The sequence below is a fragment of the Trypanosoma grayi genome, assembly GCF_000691245.1.
Source record: "Trypanosoma grayi strain ANR4 Tgr_184_V1, whole genome shotgun sequence".
NCBI classification, from domain to species: Eukaryota; Euglenozoa; class Kinetoplastea; order Trypanosomatida; family Trypanosomatidae; genus Trypanosoma; species Trypanosoma grayi.
The window spans coordinates 1-16,040 of record NW_008825803.1 but is presented as its reverse complement, the minus strand read 5'-3'; the positions used below and the strand labels follow the sequence as shown (position 1 = coordinate 16,040).

Genomic DNA, 16,040 nt, shown 5'->3' with positions numbered 1-16,040 from the left:
TGTGGTGGCCCGATACAAGTATGGGGTTGCATGCTAATTTGCCATTAATCAGAAAGTTTACGTTTTGTTTTCAGCAACACCACAATCCTTTTCCCCCTTTTTTTTTGTTTTATGTTGCTTTGTTGTTGTTGTTGTTGGCTATCGCATTACTTGACGTTTGTACACATAGGTTTAGGGCACAGTGGCAGATTGGCCAGCACACTTACAAACGCAAAGAGAGACTCGGAAGACTTGAACTCACACCCGTCGCGCTGCGGTGCCGTTAACTTGGTCCTTCTGGTGCGGTGTCACGGATGAACACCATAACACGTGATGCGCGGGAGCGTCTGGCCCGCGAGCACATTGAGAAGGCGCGATCGCTCAAGAATGAAACCACGGAACAGATGGAAGAGGTGATGCGGCACCTGACGTTGTCCATCACGTACAACCCGCTCTTCGTCAACGCCCTGCTGCTGCGTGCCCACCAGGCGGTGCGCCTCACCCGCTACGACGTGGCCGTCGCGGACCTCTCGATTGTAATTCAGCTCGAGGAAAACGGCTTCGATCGCCGCCGCCTCGCCGGGGCGTACGGCACCCGCGGAAACGTGTACCGCAAGATGAACAAAGTTGCAGATAGCATCGTCGACCTCTCACGCGCCGTAGAGGTGGAGCCGGACAACGGCACCTGGCTCTATGAGTTGGGCCTCGCGTACTCCATGCAGGGCAGCAGGGCACTAGCGCAGCACTTCTTTGCGAGTGCACTAGTCGATAAAGTTGCCGGCCGCATGACGGACATTGTGCGCTTCCGCGCGCTTTCATGTCTCGGCACGTGCAAGCTGAACGCGGGAGACATCAACGGCGCCGTGACGGTGCTGAACAAAGGCCTTGAGATACAGGAGACGGCGTCGCTGCACAACTTGCTTGGAATCACGTACTTTACACGCGAGGAGTACAAGGTAGCGTTGCAGCACTTCCAGCGGTCGCTGGAGCTTGACTGTCTATGTAGCGAGTATCACATCAACCTCGGCGCTTGCCTCTTCCAGTTGGGTCTCATGTCGGAGGCGCTGAAACAGTTTGAGGACGCCGTGCTGAAAGGCACCAGACAGGCGCTGCACCACTTCTTCCGTGGCAACACGGCGCTTGTGCTCGGTATGCACCCACAGGCCCTTATAGATGTGGACGAGGCGATTGCGCTGGACCCCGCGCGGGAGGCACATCACTACGCCAAGGCGCTAGCTTTCATTGCGGAGGGAAGGCACGATGAGGCACAAGCCGAACTCAACACCACAGTGGAGCTGAATCCTGCCTTCCACAAGGCGTGGGTGCACGCTGGCCTGCTTAACTTCCTGAAGGGTGAGCTATTTGCCGCACTCAACTGCTTTGCGCAGGCGCTGGAGCTCAAGGAAGCGGACCATCTTGTGCATGAATCCATTGGCCTCGTGTACTACAGCCTCACCTATTACGACCTCGCGGTAGCCTCCTTCACGCGGTGCATCGCCCTCCGCCCCGAGGAGGCATCGTTCTACTTCCGCCGTGGCGCGGCGCGACTTGTGCAGGGTGATATCCACGGCGCCTACCTCGATCTGCACGAAGCAGTGCACGAGCGCAAATTCCGTGAGCCGCAGGTGCTGCATTGCCTTTCTGTCACCCTTGGCCAACTAGGTAGAGACGCGGAGGCTCTGGAATTCTCCAATGAGGCAGTTCTGCTTAATCCCAAGAATTGCCGATATCTGCTTCAGCGGGCGGAGTGCTACTACGCAGTTGGGAACTATGCACAAGCTGTTGAAGACGCCTCGACAATTGTCCTCCTTGGAAGCAAATGTGCGGAGGTGTACTACCTGCGGGCACGTTCGTACTACGCACTGCGCCGTTTTAAAGAGGCACCTGAGGATCTTTTGCAGGCAGCTTCCCTGCAGCCGTTGCTGCGCGACAGCGCTGACTATTGCTACGCCCTCGGGGTCGCGTACCTGCACGCGGGGACGAACCAGCATGAGGCAGAGGCCGTGTTCACGAAGGCGATCCAACTCCACCCCAAGCCACCGGCGTGTTTCTTTGATGATCGCGCCACGGTGCGGGAGCAGCTTGGTGACACTTTAGGGGAGCTGTCGGACCTCGACGCGGTGCTGAAGAACGATCCCAACGACCCCAATGCCCTGCTGCGCCGCTCCTTGGCCCACAAGGCGCTTCACCGGTATGAGGCGGCGGCGAGGGACTTTGAGAAGGCGAAGTCGCTTGACGTTGTCGGAGACGTGCTGGCAGGAGTGCCGTACGAGAAGCTTTTTGACATCGACCACGTTGCATGGGGTGTGGAGGAGTGAGTTCCTTTCTGCGGGCTGCGGCTGCGGGCTGCGGCTGTTTGCTACCGGAAATGTACAGTGGGGCGCCGTTGGCGCTAACAGTACGCAATGAACGAAGGACGTTCGGCACGATGTTTTTCAGACTTGCTTCTGTTTCCTGTTTTGCTGCTACAACAATAAATGATGTCAGAAGAAAATAAACAAACAACAACAACAAAGAATGACTTTTGGTTCTGCACCTGTGAATGCGGCGNTTTTTTTTTTTTTTTTTGTCTCTGGCCTTTCTCTCTCGCACCCGCTTTGTCCATTTATGCCTGAAGAGAAACAAGAGGGCCTTCACCAAACCCTCGACACACACACACACACACAAACGCGCGAGACCCCACTCTTGTTCTTCACAACACCCACAGTCATCACATATATACACGTAGGCACAAGCACAAGGAATGCTGCGGTGCTGCAGCGTGGCCTTGTGCTCTGCGGTTCATATAGACACGGCCTTCCGGCGTTCGCTGGGATCGCAGAGTACGCTTCTCGACTTAATTCCCGTTAAGAAACCGCTTCTTGACGGATCACTCAGTTGGTTTGTTGACGAAAACATTGAGATCGTTCTTGTGTCTGGCGTGAAGGGCACCTCACCGGACGAGGTGACGAATAGCGTGAAGCGACGAGCTGTGCGTCTTCTTCAGCAGTGTGGTGACGACGATGCGGCCAAGGGCAGCCACGCGATCAGACGGTGCGTCGAGGAGGCGGCGACGGTGCGGAGGCTCCTTCGGCGCCTTGACCTCCAAGTGCGGCTGCGTTTGTGGAGCCAAGATGCCCTCACACACAATGGATCCGCGGCATCATCAGAAGTATCAGTAGCAACAGGAAGCTTCACTGGGGAGGAGGAAGAGACCAGTAGTGCGCTGTACTGCTCCATCTACGAGACTGACACATGGGAGCCGCATCAGCAGGAACGACATCTTGGTGATGTCTCGGCGGTGTTGTCCGTTCAGCCCCTCGGTAAGCTCCTGTGTGAGGCTCTGCAGGTGGTGCGAAGGAACGCGGAGGCGAAGGAGCGTCGTTTCGTCGCGGATTCATATCACGAAGCGTCTCTGGTCTTGTCCGCAGCTGCGGCGGACAGGGCCTTCACGGCTCGTGTATTTTCCTTAATGAAGGAACTAGTACCGTCCTTCACAGAGGATCCTGCAGCACGGTGGATTGCGTTTCCTGCATCCTACACCGTTGAATTTGATGTTGTGAAGTGGGACAATGATGAGACGGGCATTTCGAATCCCATGGCGGGATCGTGGGTGCTGTGCGATGATGTAGGGAACACGGAGATGCGTGATGTGCCGCTTGTGGTGCTCAAGGGCAAGACGGGGTTTGTGTACTATGAAGAACACCCCTCCTCGGCGCATCAGCATCCGCAGCATCTGCTGGAGGAGTCCAGGCTTGAACAGCTTGTGCACCTCGGTGCGATTGCCCGTGTTTCTACTCGGGGGAGTGGGAACTATGTGCCAGGCGTCATGCGTTCATTCTGGGCACAGCCACTCCTTCAGGCCTTGTTGCTGCTTTCCTCTGGTGAGTTTCTGTGCGGCCGCTTTGCCCCAACGCAGGTGGAGGATTTTGTTGGGAGCTGCGGGCGAATTGACGTTGATTCGTGGCTGAGCGATCGGGGAAAGCCCTTGACAGCCCCTCTGACTCCTTTGTATTTACAGCCCTTTAGTGCTGTGAAGTTCCTGCAGGAGTGCTTGCCGCTAGAGCTTGGAGGCAGAGCGTCGCTGACTGCTACGGTAGGCCCTCTGTGCTTTGGGTACTACGTGGCAGCTACGTCAGGGGGCCGTGTGGCGACAGCCACTAACTGTTTCTCTTCCGTCATGACGGCGCTGTCGATGCTGCTGCCATGGTATGAGGCGACGCCGGTTCGGCCAACCCTCACGGAGCACACAAATCACCAAGATCATCAGCAGCAGCCGAAGCAAGAGACAGATGCGGAAACCAGAAACCCGTCATCCCCGAAGGAGACTTTTCTAGGTCAATTGGATGACGCCAAACTGCTCGTTGTACACGTCATCGACGCACAGAAGACGCTGACGAAGTTGGGCGTGGCTTCGGGTGTTGTTAGGGAAGAGACGGTTGAGTATTTGGATGCCGCTGGCCGCCGGGTTCTGTTTTTTGAGCAGATGGACACACTGCCAGGCATCGAACGCCTGGTGAAGCGGATGCGGCGCAGCCCATGCGCGTGCTTCCTCTCTGTCACTTTTACAGACAACGCGAGGACGACGCGTGTGGTTTCGTCCCTCGCATTCGGTGGGCCTGTACCGCCGAAGCCGCCGCCGTACGTGAAGCGCATTCGCATTCCTGTTCCGTTGGTCCCCGGCGCGTTCTTCTCGCTGCGCTTCACTGGCCTCTTCGACAAGGAGCAGAAGGAGCATGGCCTCCTGCAGATATTCGAGCGTTACGCGGAGGACCCCAAGCAGTGGCCGCTACGGCGTCCGTCGCCGTGCTTCTTCAACTGCTGGCGGCTGACGAGGGGCATTATCGATGCCATTACGCGCCACGACGCGCAGTTTCGCTACACGCTCGACCGCACGTTTGCGAAGGACGGCGGCGCGACGGTGACGCTGCGCTTCTACTCGGGCGAAGACATGACGCAGGAGACACTACTGCAGGAGAGGGAGCTTCTGCCGCACGCGCGAAGGTGCTTCGCGGAATACGCCGCGCGGTGGTCTGTGGATGTGCCGCCTGCTGAGACTGTCTTCTTTTCGTTGCAAGAGATCAAGAAGACTATGCCGTTATCGTGCAGGAGCTTCGTGGGGGCATTGCTGCAGAACAGCGAGGCTTGCATACAACGCGGTGATGGAGTGTATTTGGAGCTTCAAATCACCGCCGACGTGAAGGTGCTTCTCGCTTTCAACAAGAAGGGCAATAATGTTGAGGGGGCGAGGGAACTGATTAGCAGGACGTTTCTAGAGGAGCAATTTCCAATGCTTTACCCAATAACTGTACTATTACGGCAGGCACACCGCTTTTTATCGCTCAACAGTGGTGAGGGAGAAGGTGATTTGATGTTTAGCTGCCAAGATAACAGCGATGTGGGACGTGGCTACCGCTGGGAACTCCAGAGACATGCCAATCCTGCTGGTGCTGGTGCTAGTGGTGGTGGTGGTGGTGGTGTGTGTGTGAGTGTGCTGGAGGCTGCGGAGGGGCCGTCACGTCTGGGCGCGTTAACTGCACTTTTGGAGAAGCTTGATCCCCACGCAGCCGAGGCCGCGGCCGACGATTCTGCTGGAGTGGTGGAGGAAGTACCTGAAGCAATGGGAAGAAGAAGAACAAAATCAGTTGTCAGGGCCTTTATCCAGACTGCGCAGCCGCAGACAATTGAGGAGTACCAGGCGGCACTTGCCTTGCAACGCGGTGCAAAGAAGATTCTGCACGCATACAATGCGACTCTCAGCATGTTGTTAGTGAAGAGTGTTGACGACGGTGGGCACGGAGAGGCGCAGACGGAGACTGTCATCCGTGCCATTCCGCTCACCTGCGAATTCCCTATTGGTGCCGTCGTGCACCAGTACTACCGCAGGGAGCTTCGCCTTCCCGTCCCGCCCCCGCCGCTGGACGCCAATGCGCTGCGTCAGCTGAGCCTGGTGAATATTTACTCCACATGCCAGTCGAACTTCGTGGAGCAGCTGCCCCCGCTTAACGAGGCGCTCAAGGTGAGTCAAACCCGAAGGGGGTGGTGTGCGGTGCTTCGTCTGCCGGGGCGTCTCTTTGCACTCGACGCGCCGTCACACGTGGAGTTTGTGTTGCAGAGGCGTGGAAAACATGAGGCGAAGCGGGACGTTGTCTGCCAATTCTTCCATGCACTCCACGGCCCGACACCTGCGGAACTTGCGCAGGTGCTCTCAGAGGCAATCTGCAATGATCCGCCGCCTTGTATTAGCTCTGAGGAAAAAGACGCCAGCAGGAGCCGTAGCAGCAGTTGTGGTACGGCGGGGCCGGTGACGTCTCGGGGCAAGGACGCGTGTATGTACGACGAACTTGTGCGGCTGGTGGGCGCGAGCCTCCGCACGCTTGTGGGCTACGACGGCGCGGTGGAATTCCGTCTGAGTTTCATCACCGGCATCAGTGCCCGCTACGTCTGCTCCCCGCCGTGCAACGGGGATTCTGTCGAGCTGTTTCACGCGCCATTCCACCCGACACTGTGGCTGCCGCTGCAGGTCCTTGAGACGCTCGTGTCGTGTGCCCGCCGGCTTGTGCCCGAGGCGGATTTGGAAGCGTGCCTGTTGCGTGGGGCTGCTGCGTGGCCGTCCCTCTTCCTCGACACAGCACGCAACGAGCGTCTCTTCTGCACGACGTTCCTGCGCCGTTACCTTGGGCTGCGCACGTACGAGGAGAACGACGTGGACGAGTGTGCGGCAGTGCCGGGCACGATGTACGCCGTTGAGCGCACACAGTGTGTTTCGGCGGGGCGGTTTGAGGCGTCGCTGCTCTTGCTGCAGACACCGCGGCCGCCCATCACGACAACCTTCACAAAAGTTCTTGCGTCGCACCTCAGCTCATCACCGCAGCGCGCGGAGCTGGAGTTGTGGCGCGGCGTCGCGCAGCGGTTGGCGCAGCTGCACGAGTCCCGCGCGCAGGAGGGCGTCGACAGGGCGGTGCTGCGCGCCGTCAGCGTCCCTGGTGTTGGCGCCACACGCTAGCCGCAACGGGCGTGGCAAAGGCTGCGGCAGACGAAATGAAAACCTGGCTGGGTTGCATTGAACTGTTGTACTTGTCTTGGTGAGCCAAGGCTCCTTCTGTGATACCACGCCTCTCTTGTGTTCTTTTTTGTTCTCTCTCTTTTTTTTTCCCCGTGTGCGTGTTGGTGGAGAGAGAGAGAGAGAGAGAGGGGGGGGGGCGTGTGATGTTCACGGAGGGAGAACTGGGGGAGTTGGCGCTTGTCGACCTTGACGACGACTTTGTGGAGGCCAATGTGCGTAGCAGGAAGTTCGACGTGGAGTTGGGTCGCCGCGTCGTACAGGGCGTCTGCGACGGCTTTGTGCAAACGTTTCTTGCCGACGACGACGTGGCAACGCTGCACCGACAGCTGTATGAGTGCGACGCGTCCCTGGCCGACATTGAACGTATTCTTCGGCAGTTTATCGTCAACCTGGAGACCATTCAGAAGGACATTGGCGATGTGCGGGAACGGCTGAAGCGTGTGGGTGTCCAGCTCGTCAATGCGCGGGCGGCAGAGCGCGTCGTGTGGGGCGCCATGTCGCGTTGTGTAGTGCCACCAGAGGTGGTGCGTGTTATTGTGCAGTGCAGCGACGAGGAGCTGGGGCCACAGTTCATGCTGAGTGCGCAGCAGCTGCTGCAATTTCTGCAGGACCGCAGGGAGGGCAGCTGCCGGATTGGCGCCGGTGTGCCACCCGTCTCGCTCACGTCGTGCCGCCTGTACACGGAGCAGCTGGAGATGCTGGACCGCCTGACCGTCCACGCGTGCGTCAAGATGAAGCGGTTCCTCACCAAGAAGGTGGCGCTTCTCAGCGTGAAGAACACAAACGTGTCGATCCAGCAGGAGCACGTGCTGAAGCCGTATGCTTTCTACGTGCGCTTCTTGCGCTCTGCTGCGCCGCTGCTGCGTCACTCGCATCTCGCCAATGAGCCCAATGCGGAGTCGCCTGCATATCTACCGCTCCGCATTGCCAAGGCGCTCTACGATGAGCTCTGCCGTGCGTATTGTGACACCATGTCACGCCTTTACCTCGCCCGCATCCGGCAGTATGTGATGACGCTTAACTCTATGGAGAGCTCGACGCAGACGGTGCACCTGGTGCCGACGCAGGCGTACGTGCTGCCGTTGCTCACCGACGCACAAGAGGCGACGCCGCTCTCGACCTTTGCGCTCGGCGATCGTGGAGACATACTGGAAGATGTGACTGCTCTACCACTAGTGCCGGCAGTGGAACGGGCGAGGCGGCGGCGCCACTTCTACGAGGAAACGTTCCGCTCAATGAATGTTCTGCTCTGTGATGCCGTCACGCATGAGTTCCTCTTTACGTTCATGTTCTTCTCCGGCGATATGTCTGTCTTTGTCGATGTGTTCAAGCCGACTATTCAGTTCGTTGTTGACTACGTGGCGGAGGTTATGCTTGACCAGGGCGATGGCTCGGTGCGGCGCATGTTGCGCGATGAGTATCCGCAGGCGGCCGTCAACGCCAACTGCCGCTTTGACTGCTATGGTCTGCTGCTGCTGATCCGTCTCTGTCATGACTTCCGTTCCCTCATGAAGGATGTGCGGCGGCTTAGCTGTCTGGAAGGATTCTACGACTCACTATTGCTGCTTCTTTGGCCAGCGTTTCAGCGGACGTTCGAGCGGCAGATGTTGGCGATACGGTCGGCTGACGTCGCAGTTCTTGCACGTGTTTTAATGAACGACGATGGCCACCGCACCGCGGCGTGGGTGGCGCATGTACATCCACTGGCGAAGCGGTACGCGGCTTTCACCACCGCCCTCATGACGATCAGCCGTGGCTGCGGTTTTGATGCAACGGACGCCGTGGGTGAGGCATCGCTTCTTGCGACTATGACAGAGGGCGGCGGCGGCAGTAGGGGTCACAGCAATGATTACAGTTTCGCAGAGCTGAGGCGCCTGGCGTGGTGTGCGGTGGAGGCGGAGCGTGCGAGTGACGCGGCGGACAGCGCGTCACGCTTTGCTGTTCTGGCTGGTAACCTCTCCTTCATGCGGGTGGAGGTGGTGCGGGTGCTGCAGGAGATGGGTCGTCACCTCGCCACTGGTGACGCAAAGCGTCCCGAGCTCCACGAATTGTACGTCCTTGCCTTTCTGCTGAACAATCTGCACTACATCCTCTCCGCCTGGCGTGTGGCATTTGATGCCAGCAAGAGCGATGATACGGTGGAATCCAACGGGGATGATTATTCCACCCTCAGCGAGGACTACCGAGCGTTGGATGAACTCAAGAAGTCACGCCGCGGAGATCTTGTGGGGCGTCTTGTGCTGCGGTATTTTGCGGCTGTCTACAACGTTGTGCAGTGCGACGAGATGCCTGAGCGGAGTCCTGCGGAGGTGCTGGCGACCGCAGACGCCTTCACGCAGAGTTGGAAGAGTGGGCTTGACGACGTGTGCAGTACGGTGCGTGCGATGCTCTTCGAACCCGCGCACGTGAGCGAGGTCCTGGCGCAGGTGTGCATGGACGTCCTGCTCTGCAACACGCGGTTCCACGCGTGCGTGTCGCGGGCGCTGGACAATATGGGCGCTGAAGAGACACGCCGTACCCTTCGCTCGTATGTGGTGACGAACCAACAAATGCTGCAGTACATGCGAACCCTCGCGACAATGCCGGAAGACGAAGAGGAGGAGGAAGAGGAGGATGAAGGTGGGGCGGATCTGTGACATTGGCACCTGCGGCGCGTGAATAGTTGTTGTTGTTGTTTTTCTCTTCGTTCTTGCATGGCATTTATCAACAAGCAGCAACAATTGCGGTGGAGACGTTCATCTCTCACTGGAGCTGATACTTTGCAGGCGCACGGAGAACGTGCGTGTCATGTTGCTTTCCTGTGGAGATCGTTGTGCATTTTTTTCCCCCCTTTACCCTATTTTTTGCTGCGGTGGTTGTGTTGGCCGCTGGGAGGTGTCCATTGGGACAAGTACGTTATTCCGCACGCGTGTGGAGTCAGTGTGTGTGCCTGTGTATATTAGTTCGGAGCCGCCAGGGGGACTGTGAGGCGGGTGAGAGGAAGGGCGTAGAGAAGTAATTGGATTTGCGGCATCCCAGTCTTCATCTATGGACCAGATGAAGTTACTGCAGCAGCGCTGGGCGGACATGCCACAACCACGTAAAATCAAAGCGCTGCGTGTTGTGGTGTTCGTGTGCTACTCCCTTGCGCTGCTGTTCTTCGTCATTTACGCCTTTGGCGGCACGACGAAGCGGGTGAGTGAGCCGATGCCAGTGGTGCTGTTCATGGAGTCCATGCCGGGCGGCATCATGGCGTTACGCTACTTGGCAAAGCGCGCGGACGTCTTCATCGCTATGATCGTGTTGGCAACGGACGCGTGGAATGTAAACCTCAACGCCGCATACGACAACACCGCTGCGTTCATTGCGATGATGCGGAAGGAAGGTGTGCTGCTGTACGACATACCCATCTACTACGGCAACAGCGTGGCGCAGGCAAACGCCCGCTTTGATGAAGATGTTTCTTTCACTTCAATAAATGTGTCACATAACACGACGTCCTGTACGTACCGCCGCGTCCTTGATCCAAACGTTCTGCTTGATGCGGATCGTTTGTTCGGCGCGTCGGATCTCCTTGATGGCGTGCCGATCTCCGCGCCCAGGAACAACAGCGATGGCAGTACTCTCAGCGGTCAGATGGAGTTCTTTGACGTGCCGCTGTTGCACTACTTGACGCGCCACACTGCGTCGTTTCTGGTGTTGGGGCCGTCGACAGATGCGGCGTGGTTCCTGCAACAGCACCCCGACCAGCGGTCACGTGTGTCTCTTGTCATTATGGCCGGCGGCGTGATGGGTGCCGATGGCGACACGCGTCTCGTGTACCCGCCGAACCGCCGCTCCGAGCTTCACATGTTTTTTGACCCACACGCGGCCAACTACCTCGTGAGCGGCGCGCACGGCCGGCAGGTGCTGCTGCTGCTGCTTGACGCCGCCCCGAAGTGGCCGGCGCCGCTGTACGAGTCCCTCATCGTCGCCCGCGCCTCGTCGTCGGCGGCCACTTCCGCCAATGTGGTGGCGCATGCCGTTAGCGGGTTCAACAGGCGGTTCGCTGCGGAGCTGCCGCTGCCGGTAGAGGTCGCGACGGCAGCCTATTTCGCGGATCTCCACATCCGCGGTGGTGTGACAGTGACGGAGGTGCCGCTATTAGTCGCCAATGGTGTTGCGATGGCGACAGACGGCATGCTCGGTACTCCTGCCGACGTACACAAGCAGCCGACCGGCCTAAAGGTGAAGGCGGTATTGAAGCTCCAAGAGGGTACGTTTTGGTCGCGGTTCGAGAGGGTAGACAGGCTCACTCTGTGAGATGTGCAACACCACATACAACTGCCCTTCTTTATTTTTCCCAGTCTCTGCAGCATTTAATGCTCTCGCCTGTTGCAAGGAGAGGGGAGGGAGGAGCCATTGAGCGTATTTCAAGGCGGTACTCCCTTTCTTTATTGAGTGCTCCGTTTTGTGAAGTAGTTGTAGCGCTTACTGCTTGCATGTTTAAAAACTTTTTTTTTTTGGGTGCTGTTGTTGTTGTTGTTGGTGCAATTTCTTGTGGCTCCTTCTGATCTCTTCGCTGTTGCTGGTGTAACTGCCTTTCCCACTTTTGCGCTCTCCCAACAACAACAACAACAAAACAGCATAAGTGCGTTAATAGGGAAGAGGCAGCCGACTTCCTTAAGTGTTATCCGCCAATCAAAGAAATAAAGGATACGAGAAGTGCAGCCATCACACAGCGCGGCAGTACACACCAGCAGAGAGGGTGTGAAGGGCCACGCGTAACACAAGAAAAAAAGATCGTCCCTTCTTATATCGCCCGCGGTAAGGACGAGAAAGACGTGTGTGATAGATTCACTACGCAGCTATACCGCCTTTACACCGCCAACATCTCACGACGAGAGTCTGCAGCAGAGTAACAATAGACGTGGACACGAGGTCACCTAAATCTTCACTGTGTGATCCACCCCGTAAAATAGATAGATCAACGCTCCCATGAACAGCAGCAATAGCAATGCCACTCTTCGGGCTCTAGACATAAATGTGCTGCCCTACCCTCAAGGGAAGGGCTTGCCCTTGCCAATGCCACGGGCACTGATGCGCGGTGACAATGAACAGCGTGTCTCAAACCGTGCGGTTGGCGGATGTGGCGCTGCAGGATCGAATGTGCCGTTGAGTTATGGAGAACTACAGAGGGGACTGCGCGATGTGTTGTCTCACGTTGAGCTTAGGTGTGACGGCGACGCGGAAGAACGCAAACTTTTTCTTCTAAATGAGTTTACACGTCTGATGAACGCCGCATCCGAGGAGACGCGGCAGATGTTGATCCCCACCCAGAATGACTTACCTCTAAGTTTTCGCGTGCTGGAGGTGCTGCATTCCCGCCGGCGGGTCCTCTGCAGAGGATTTGAACTCACCCTCAACGAACTGAAGGAGTGGCTCTCGCTGGCAACGCTGATTGGCGAACAGGATGTGGCGCAGTTCTTGGGGCAGTACGCACGTGAATTGGGCCCCGCCTCGCGGCAAAGTGTGGAGGATGCTATATATATACACCAGTCGAATGTGGCCGCTCTGTGTGGTGCGGTGCTTGAGATCCCCACCTTGACGGGCACCTTCTCTCCATTCAACTCCCACTACTACACCATTGTGCTGGACGACTTGATCTCAATGGCCGACGAGGCACCGCAGGCGACGTTGCTCCAGTCTGTGCAGCGCGAGGTAACGCTGGAGATGCGCGAGATGCACGTGGAGTGGCTGCTTCAGGTCACCTTGGCGTCCAATCTTCAGCTGGAGACGTTCTTTCTTGCTGTGTCTATTTTTGACCGGTATTTGTCGAAGGTGAGTGTGCCGCGCGAGCGTCTTCACCTCGTCGTCTGCGCGTCGCTGTTGTTGGCATCAAAGCAGGAGGAAATATTCCCTGTCCCGCTGCGCACTCTGGTGCGCTACGGCGGCGACCGCTTCTCACTCGAGATGTTGGTGGCGATGGAGTGTCAATTATTCGCTACGCTTGGCTTTAATGTGGTGTGCCCCACATTCAGCGCAGTAGGATTGGGTCTGCTGTTGCAGCAGGATCCCCCTGCCAGCGAGCAGCAGCGCTTTTTTCTTCTTTACACCCTCGCGACTCTCGCCATTCGCACACACTTCCGGCAGTGCAGACTCTCGTCGCTCGCCGCCGCCGCTGTGTACTTGGGCCGTGCAGTGTTCAACATCCCATCGGGGATGCCGAGCGACGAGGTGCGGGCATTGCTGCCGCTCGTGATGGCTGCTCTCTGCCGCAATCCCGCCGTTGGCGCTGGCGGCGTCTACGACATATTCGGAAGGAGCGCCTTCTGCGAAGTGAGTAAGCTGAAGCTTCCGGAGATTCTGTAAGAGGAGGTTTATGAGTGACGACGGAGAGGAACGAGCCATACTAGATGCTCTCTCTTTCTGTGTGTGTGTGTCTGTCTGTCGTTGTTGGTGGAGGGGGGCTACAGGGCATTGTGCTGTATGCGTCTGTGTGTGTGTGTGTGTCTGTCGGCTTGCATGCACGTGCCTCTCTTGTGCCGTGCGCCCGTTCACCGACCCCCGCATGGCAGCCTTCTTGTGGTCTTCCACTCTCTTTCTCTCTCTCTCACACACACACACTCACAGACACACAGCGAGCGAGTGAGAGAGAGTGTGTGAGAGAGAGAGAGAGAGAGAGAGACTGAGCAGAGGAAGGCGAACATATATTCTTACTCCTTTCCTCGGCGTGTGGCCGTCTTCCCTGCGCCGTTTGGGGCGTCTGCAATAGAGCACTCTTTCGCACCGCCGTGTGGTGGAAGTAAATGTTGATCGCCTTCATTTTCCTTTGTTGTTTTTGTTTTTTTTTTAAATTTCGTTTGTTTTGTTTGTTTATAGAGCGCAAAAATGCACGCCCGCGTACACGAGAGGGTGAGGCGAGAGGGGAGCAACAGAGGGAAGGTGGGACGCATGCGCCCTCGTGTTTGTGTGCGTGTGTGTCTGCTGTGCCGCTGCGTGGAGAGGAGTGGGGTAAACACACCGCCACGGCAGCAGCGGCAGCGGCAGCGGCGCCAAAGAAATGTAACAACGTGAACGCCTCCATTGAAAATGGGTGTTGGGCGCATGCGTACGCGTGCGTCTGTCTGTGTGTGTGTGTGTCTGTGTGTCTGTGTAGTTTTTTTTATTATTATTATCTTCCCTCTTTTTCATTTCCTTTTTTCTTCGCGTGTGTGTGTGTGTGTGTGTGTGTGCGTGGCTTTGTGCCTCCCGCAGCGCATGTGCTTCTGTGTTGATTTTTTTTTTGTTCTTTTTTTGTGTGTTTTGGCTTTTTTTTTGTTCGTCTGCGCGTACGCCCCTCACCGCTGCGGCTGCAGTGAGACCCTCACGCCCTCCTCCGACTAGATACACGCACAATCACGCACGCACGCACGGGGCAACTTCCCCCCGCCCCGCACACACAATCACACACACCGAGGCAAAAGGAAGAGGAAAAAAGCAAAAAAAAAAACGGGTCAGAAAGGAAAGCAAAGACTTTATTTTTGTGTGTTTCTTCCTTCTTCATATAAATGCTTTCTTCCCCCAGACATCTTTCTTTTTTTTTTTTCTTCTTATTTTTCTTGTGCCGTCACGTTACGGTGTGGTGGGCGCAACCCTCTTGCATCGCGGCAGAGACACGCGAGAGGGGTGGGGTGCCTGCGCCGGACCGCTCTTTTCATCTGAAGCCAAGCCGACGCAAAAGACAGCAGTGAAGACGAATTGTAAAGGACAGAGTACAATCTGGGCTTGAAGCAGGGATCGCCACCGCACATGAACAATAACGGCAGCTGCAATAGGGTTGCCTCAAGTGATAATGTGTGTGTTTTGGTTCAGATTACCCCCGTCCCTCTACTGTCATCGTCCCTGTGCTCCTGCACCATCTATACACATCTCTCTTCTGGTGGTTGTGGTTGTGGTTGTGGTGTCTGTGTGTGTGATTGTGTACGATTGAATGGTGTGTAGTTCCTTGCGCTTCCTTCTGCCCACTTGTGGTTTTCGATCTGACACAGGGTCATCTGTGGACTGCGAAAAGTATACGAAGTAAGCGAATATTCATCAGGGTTGGTGCGCACATCATGCCGGAGGCTGTGATCATTGACGGTAAGGCGATTGCCGATGCGATACGTGCGGAGATAAAGGCGGAGGTGGACCAACTGAGTGCCACACACGGTGGTAAACAACCAGGGCTCTCAGCAATCATCTGTGGTGAGCGCAAAGACTCGCAGACGTACGTGCGGCTGAAGGCGAAGGCGGCGGAGGAGTGCGGCTTCGCAAACTTCAACGTCAGCCTGCCGGCGAGCGTAACGCAGGAGGAGCTCGAACGTGAGGTGACGAAGCTAAACCAAAATCCGGCGTGCCACGGCATTATCGTTCAGCTTCCTCTCCCAGACCACATCGACCCCAACGCCGCACTGGGGAAGATTGCGCCAGAAAAGGACGCCGACGCACTGCTCCCCATCAACGTGGGGCTGCTACACTTCAAGGGTCGCGAGCCGCCCTTCCTGCCGTGCACCCCCGCCGGCGTTATTGAGCTCCTGAAGCGGAGTGGTGTGACCATCAGTGGAAAGCGGGCGGTCGTGCTTGGGCGCAGTAACATTGTTGGTGCACCGGTTGCAGCTCTGCTAACGAAACACAACGCTACCGTCACTATTGTCCATTCTGCTACCCCGCTTGAGGACATTATTGATATTGTCAAGTCGTCTGACATTGTGGTGGCGGCAATGGGGAAGCCGGGATTCGTGCAGGGTGAGTGGATCAAGGAAGGCGCCGCTGTCATCGATGTTGGTACAACCCCTGTCGACGATGCGACGAAGAAGGCGGGGTATCGCCTCGCGGGGGATGTGTGCTTCGAGACGGCGCGGCAGCGTGCCAGTTGCATCACGCCAGTGCCGGGCGGCGCTGGCCCCATGACCATCGCAATGCTGCTGAAGAACACTCTTGCTAGCTTCAAGAGGAGCCTTGACGTGGCTTAATATACCGAAAGACAACAAAAGGCAAGGAAAGGGAACAAGGACATATATATATATATATATATATA

The 16,040-nt window shown here is 56.9% G+C and overlaps 6 protein-coding genes across 6 annotated transcripts; all 6 read left to right on the top strand.

Moving 5' to 3' along the window:
- Positions 1-293: 293 nt before the first annotated feature.
- DQ04_01841050 (TPR Domain containing protein) lies at positions 294-2,297 on the top strand (the record flags this gene model as incomplete). The annotated part of the gene is made up of 1 exon (XM_009311218.1): positions 294-2,297. One exon carries the CDS (start codon positions 294-296, stop codon positions 2,295-2,297), a length of 2,004 nt encoding a protein of 667 aa, XP_009309493.1.
- Positions 2,298-2,722: 425 nt separating this feature from the next.
- On the top strand, positions 2,723-6,964 carry DQ04_01841040 (hypothetical protein; the record flags this gene model as incomplete). Its single annotated transcript, XM_009311217.1, has 1 exon — positions 2,723-6,964. The coding sequence occupies one exon, from the start codon at positions 2,723-2,725 to the stop codon at positions 6,962-6,964; it is 4,242 nt and encodes a 1,413-aa protein (XP_009309492.1).
- A 203-nt stretch (positions 6,965-7,167) lies between these two features.
- On the top strand, positions 7,168-9,660 carry DQ04_01841030 (Vacuolar protein sorting protein; the record flags this gene model as incomplete). Its single annotated transcript, XM_009311216.1, has 1 exon — positions 7,168-9,660. The coding sequence occupies one exon, from the start codon at positions 7,168-7,170 to the stop codon at positions 9,658-9,660; it is 2,493 nt and encodes an 830-aa protein (XP_009309491.1).
- A 391-nt stretch (positions 9,661-10,051) lies between these two features.
- Positions 10,052-11,305, top strand: DQ04_01841020 (pyrimidine-specific ribonucleoside hydrolase; the record flags this gene model as incomplete). The annotated part of the gene is made up of 1 exon (XM_009311215.1): positions 10,052-11,305. One exon carries the CDS (start codon positions 10,052-10,054, stop codon positions 11,303-11,305), a length of 1,254 nt encoding a protein of 417 aa, XP_009309490.1.
- A 762-nt stretch (positions 11,306-12,067) lies between these two features.
- DQ04_01841010 (mitotic cyclin) lies at positions 12,068-13,354 on the top strand (the record flags this gene model as incomplete). The annotated part of the gene is made up of 1 exon (XM_009311214.1): positions 12,068-13,354. One exon carries the CDS (start codon positions 12,068-12,070, stop codon positions 13,352-13,354), a length of 1,287 nt encoding a protein of 428 aa, XP_009309489.1.
- Positions 13,355-15,078: 1,724 nt separating this feature from the next.
- On the top strand, positions 15,079-15,975 carry DQ04_01841000 (C-1-tetrahydrofolate synthase, cytoplasmic; the record flags this gene model as incomplete). Its single annotated transcript, XM_009311213.1, has 1 exon — positions 15,079-15,975. The coding sequence occupies one exon, from the start codon at positions 15,079-15,081 to the stop codon at positions 15,973-15,975; it is 897 nt and encodes a 298-aa protein (XP_009309488.1).
- Between the last annotated feature and the right edge of the window lie 65 nt (positions 15,976-16,040).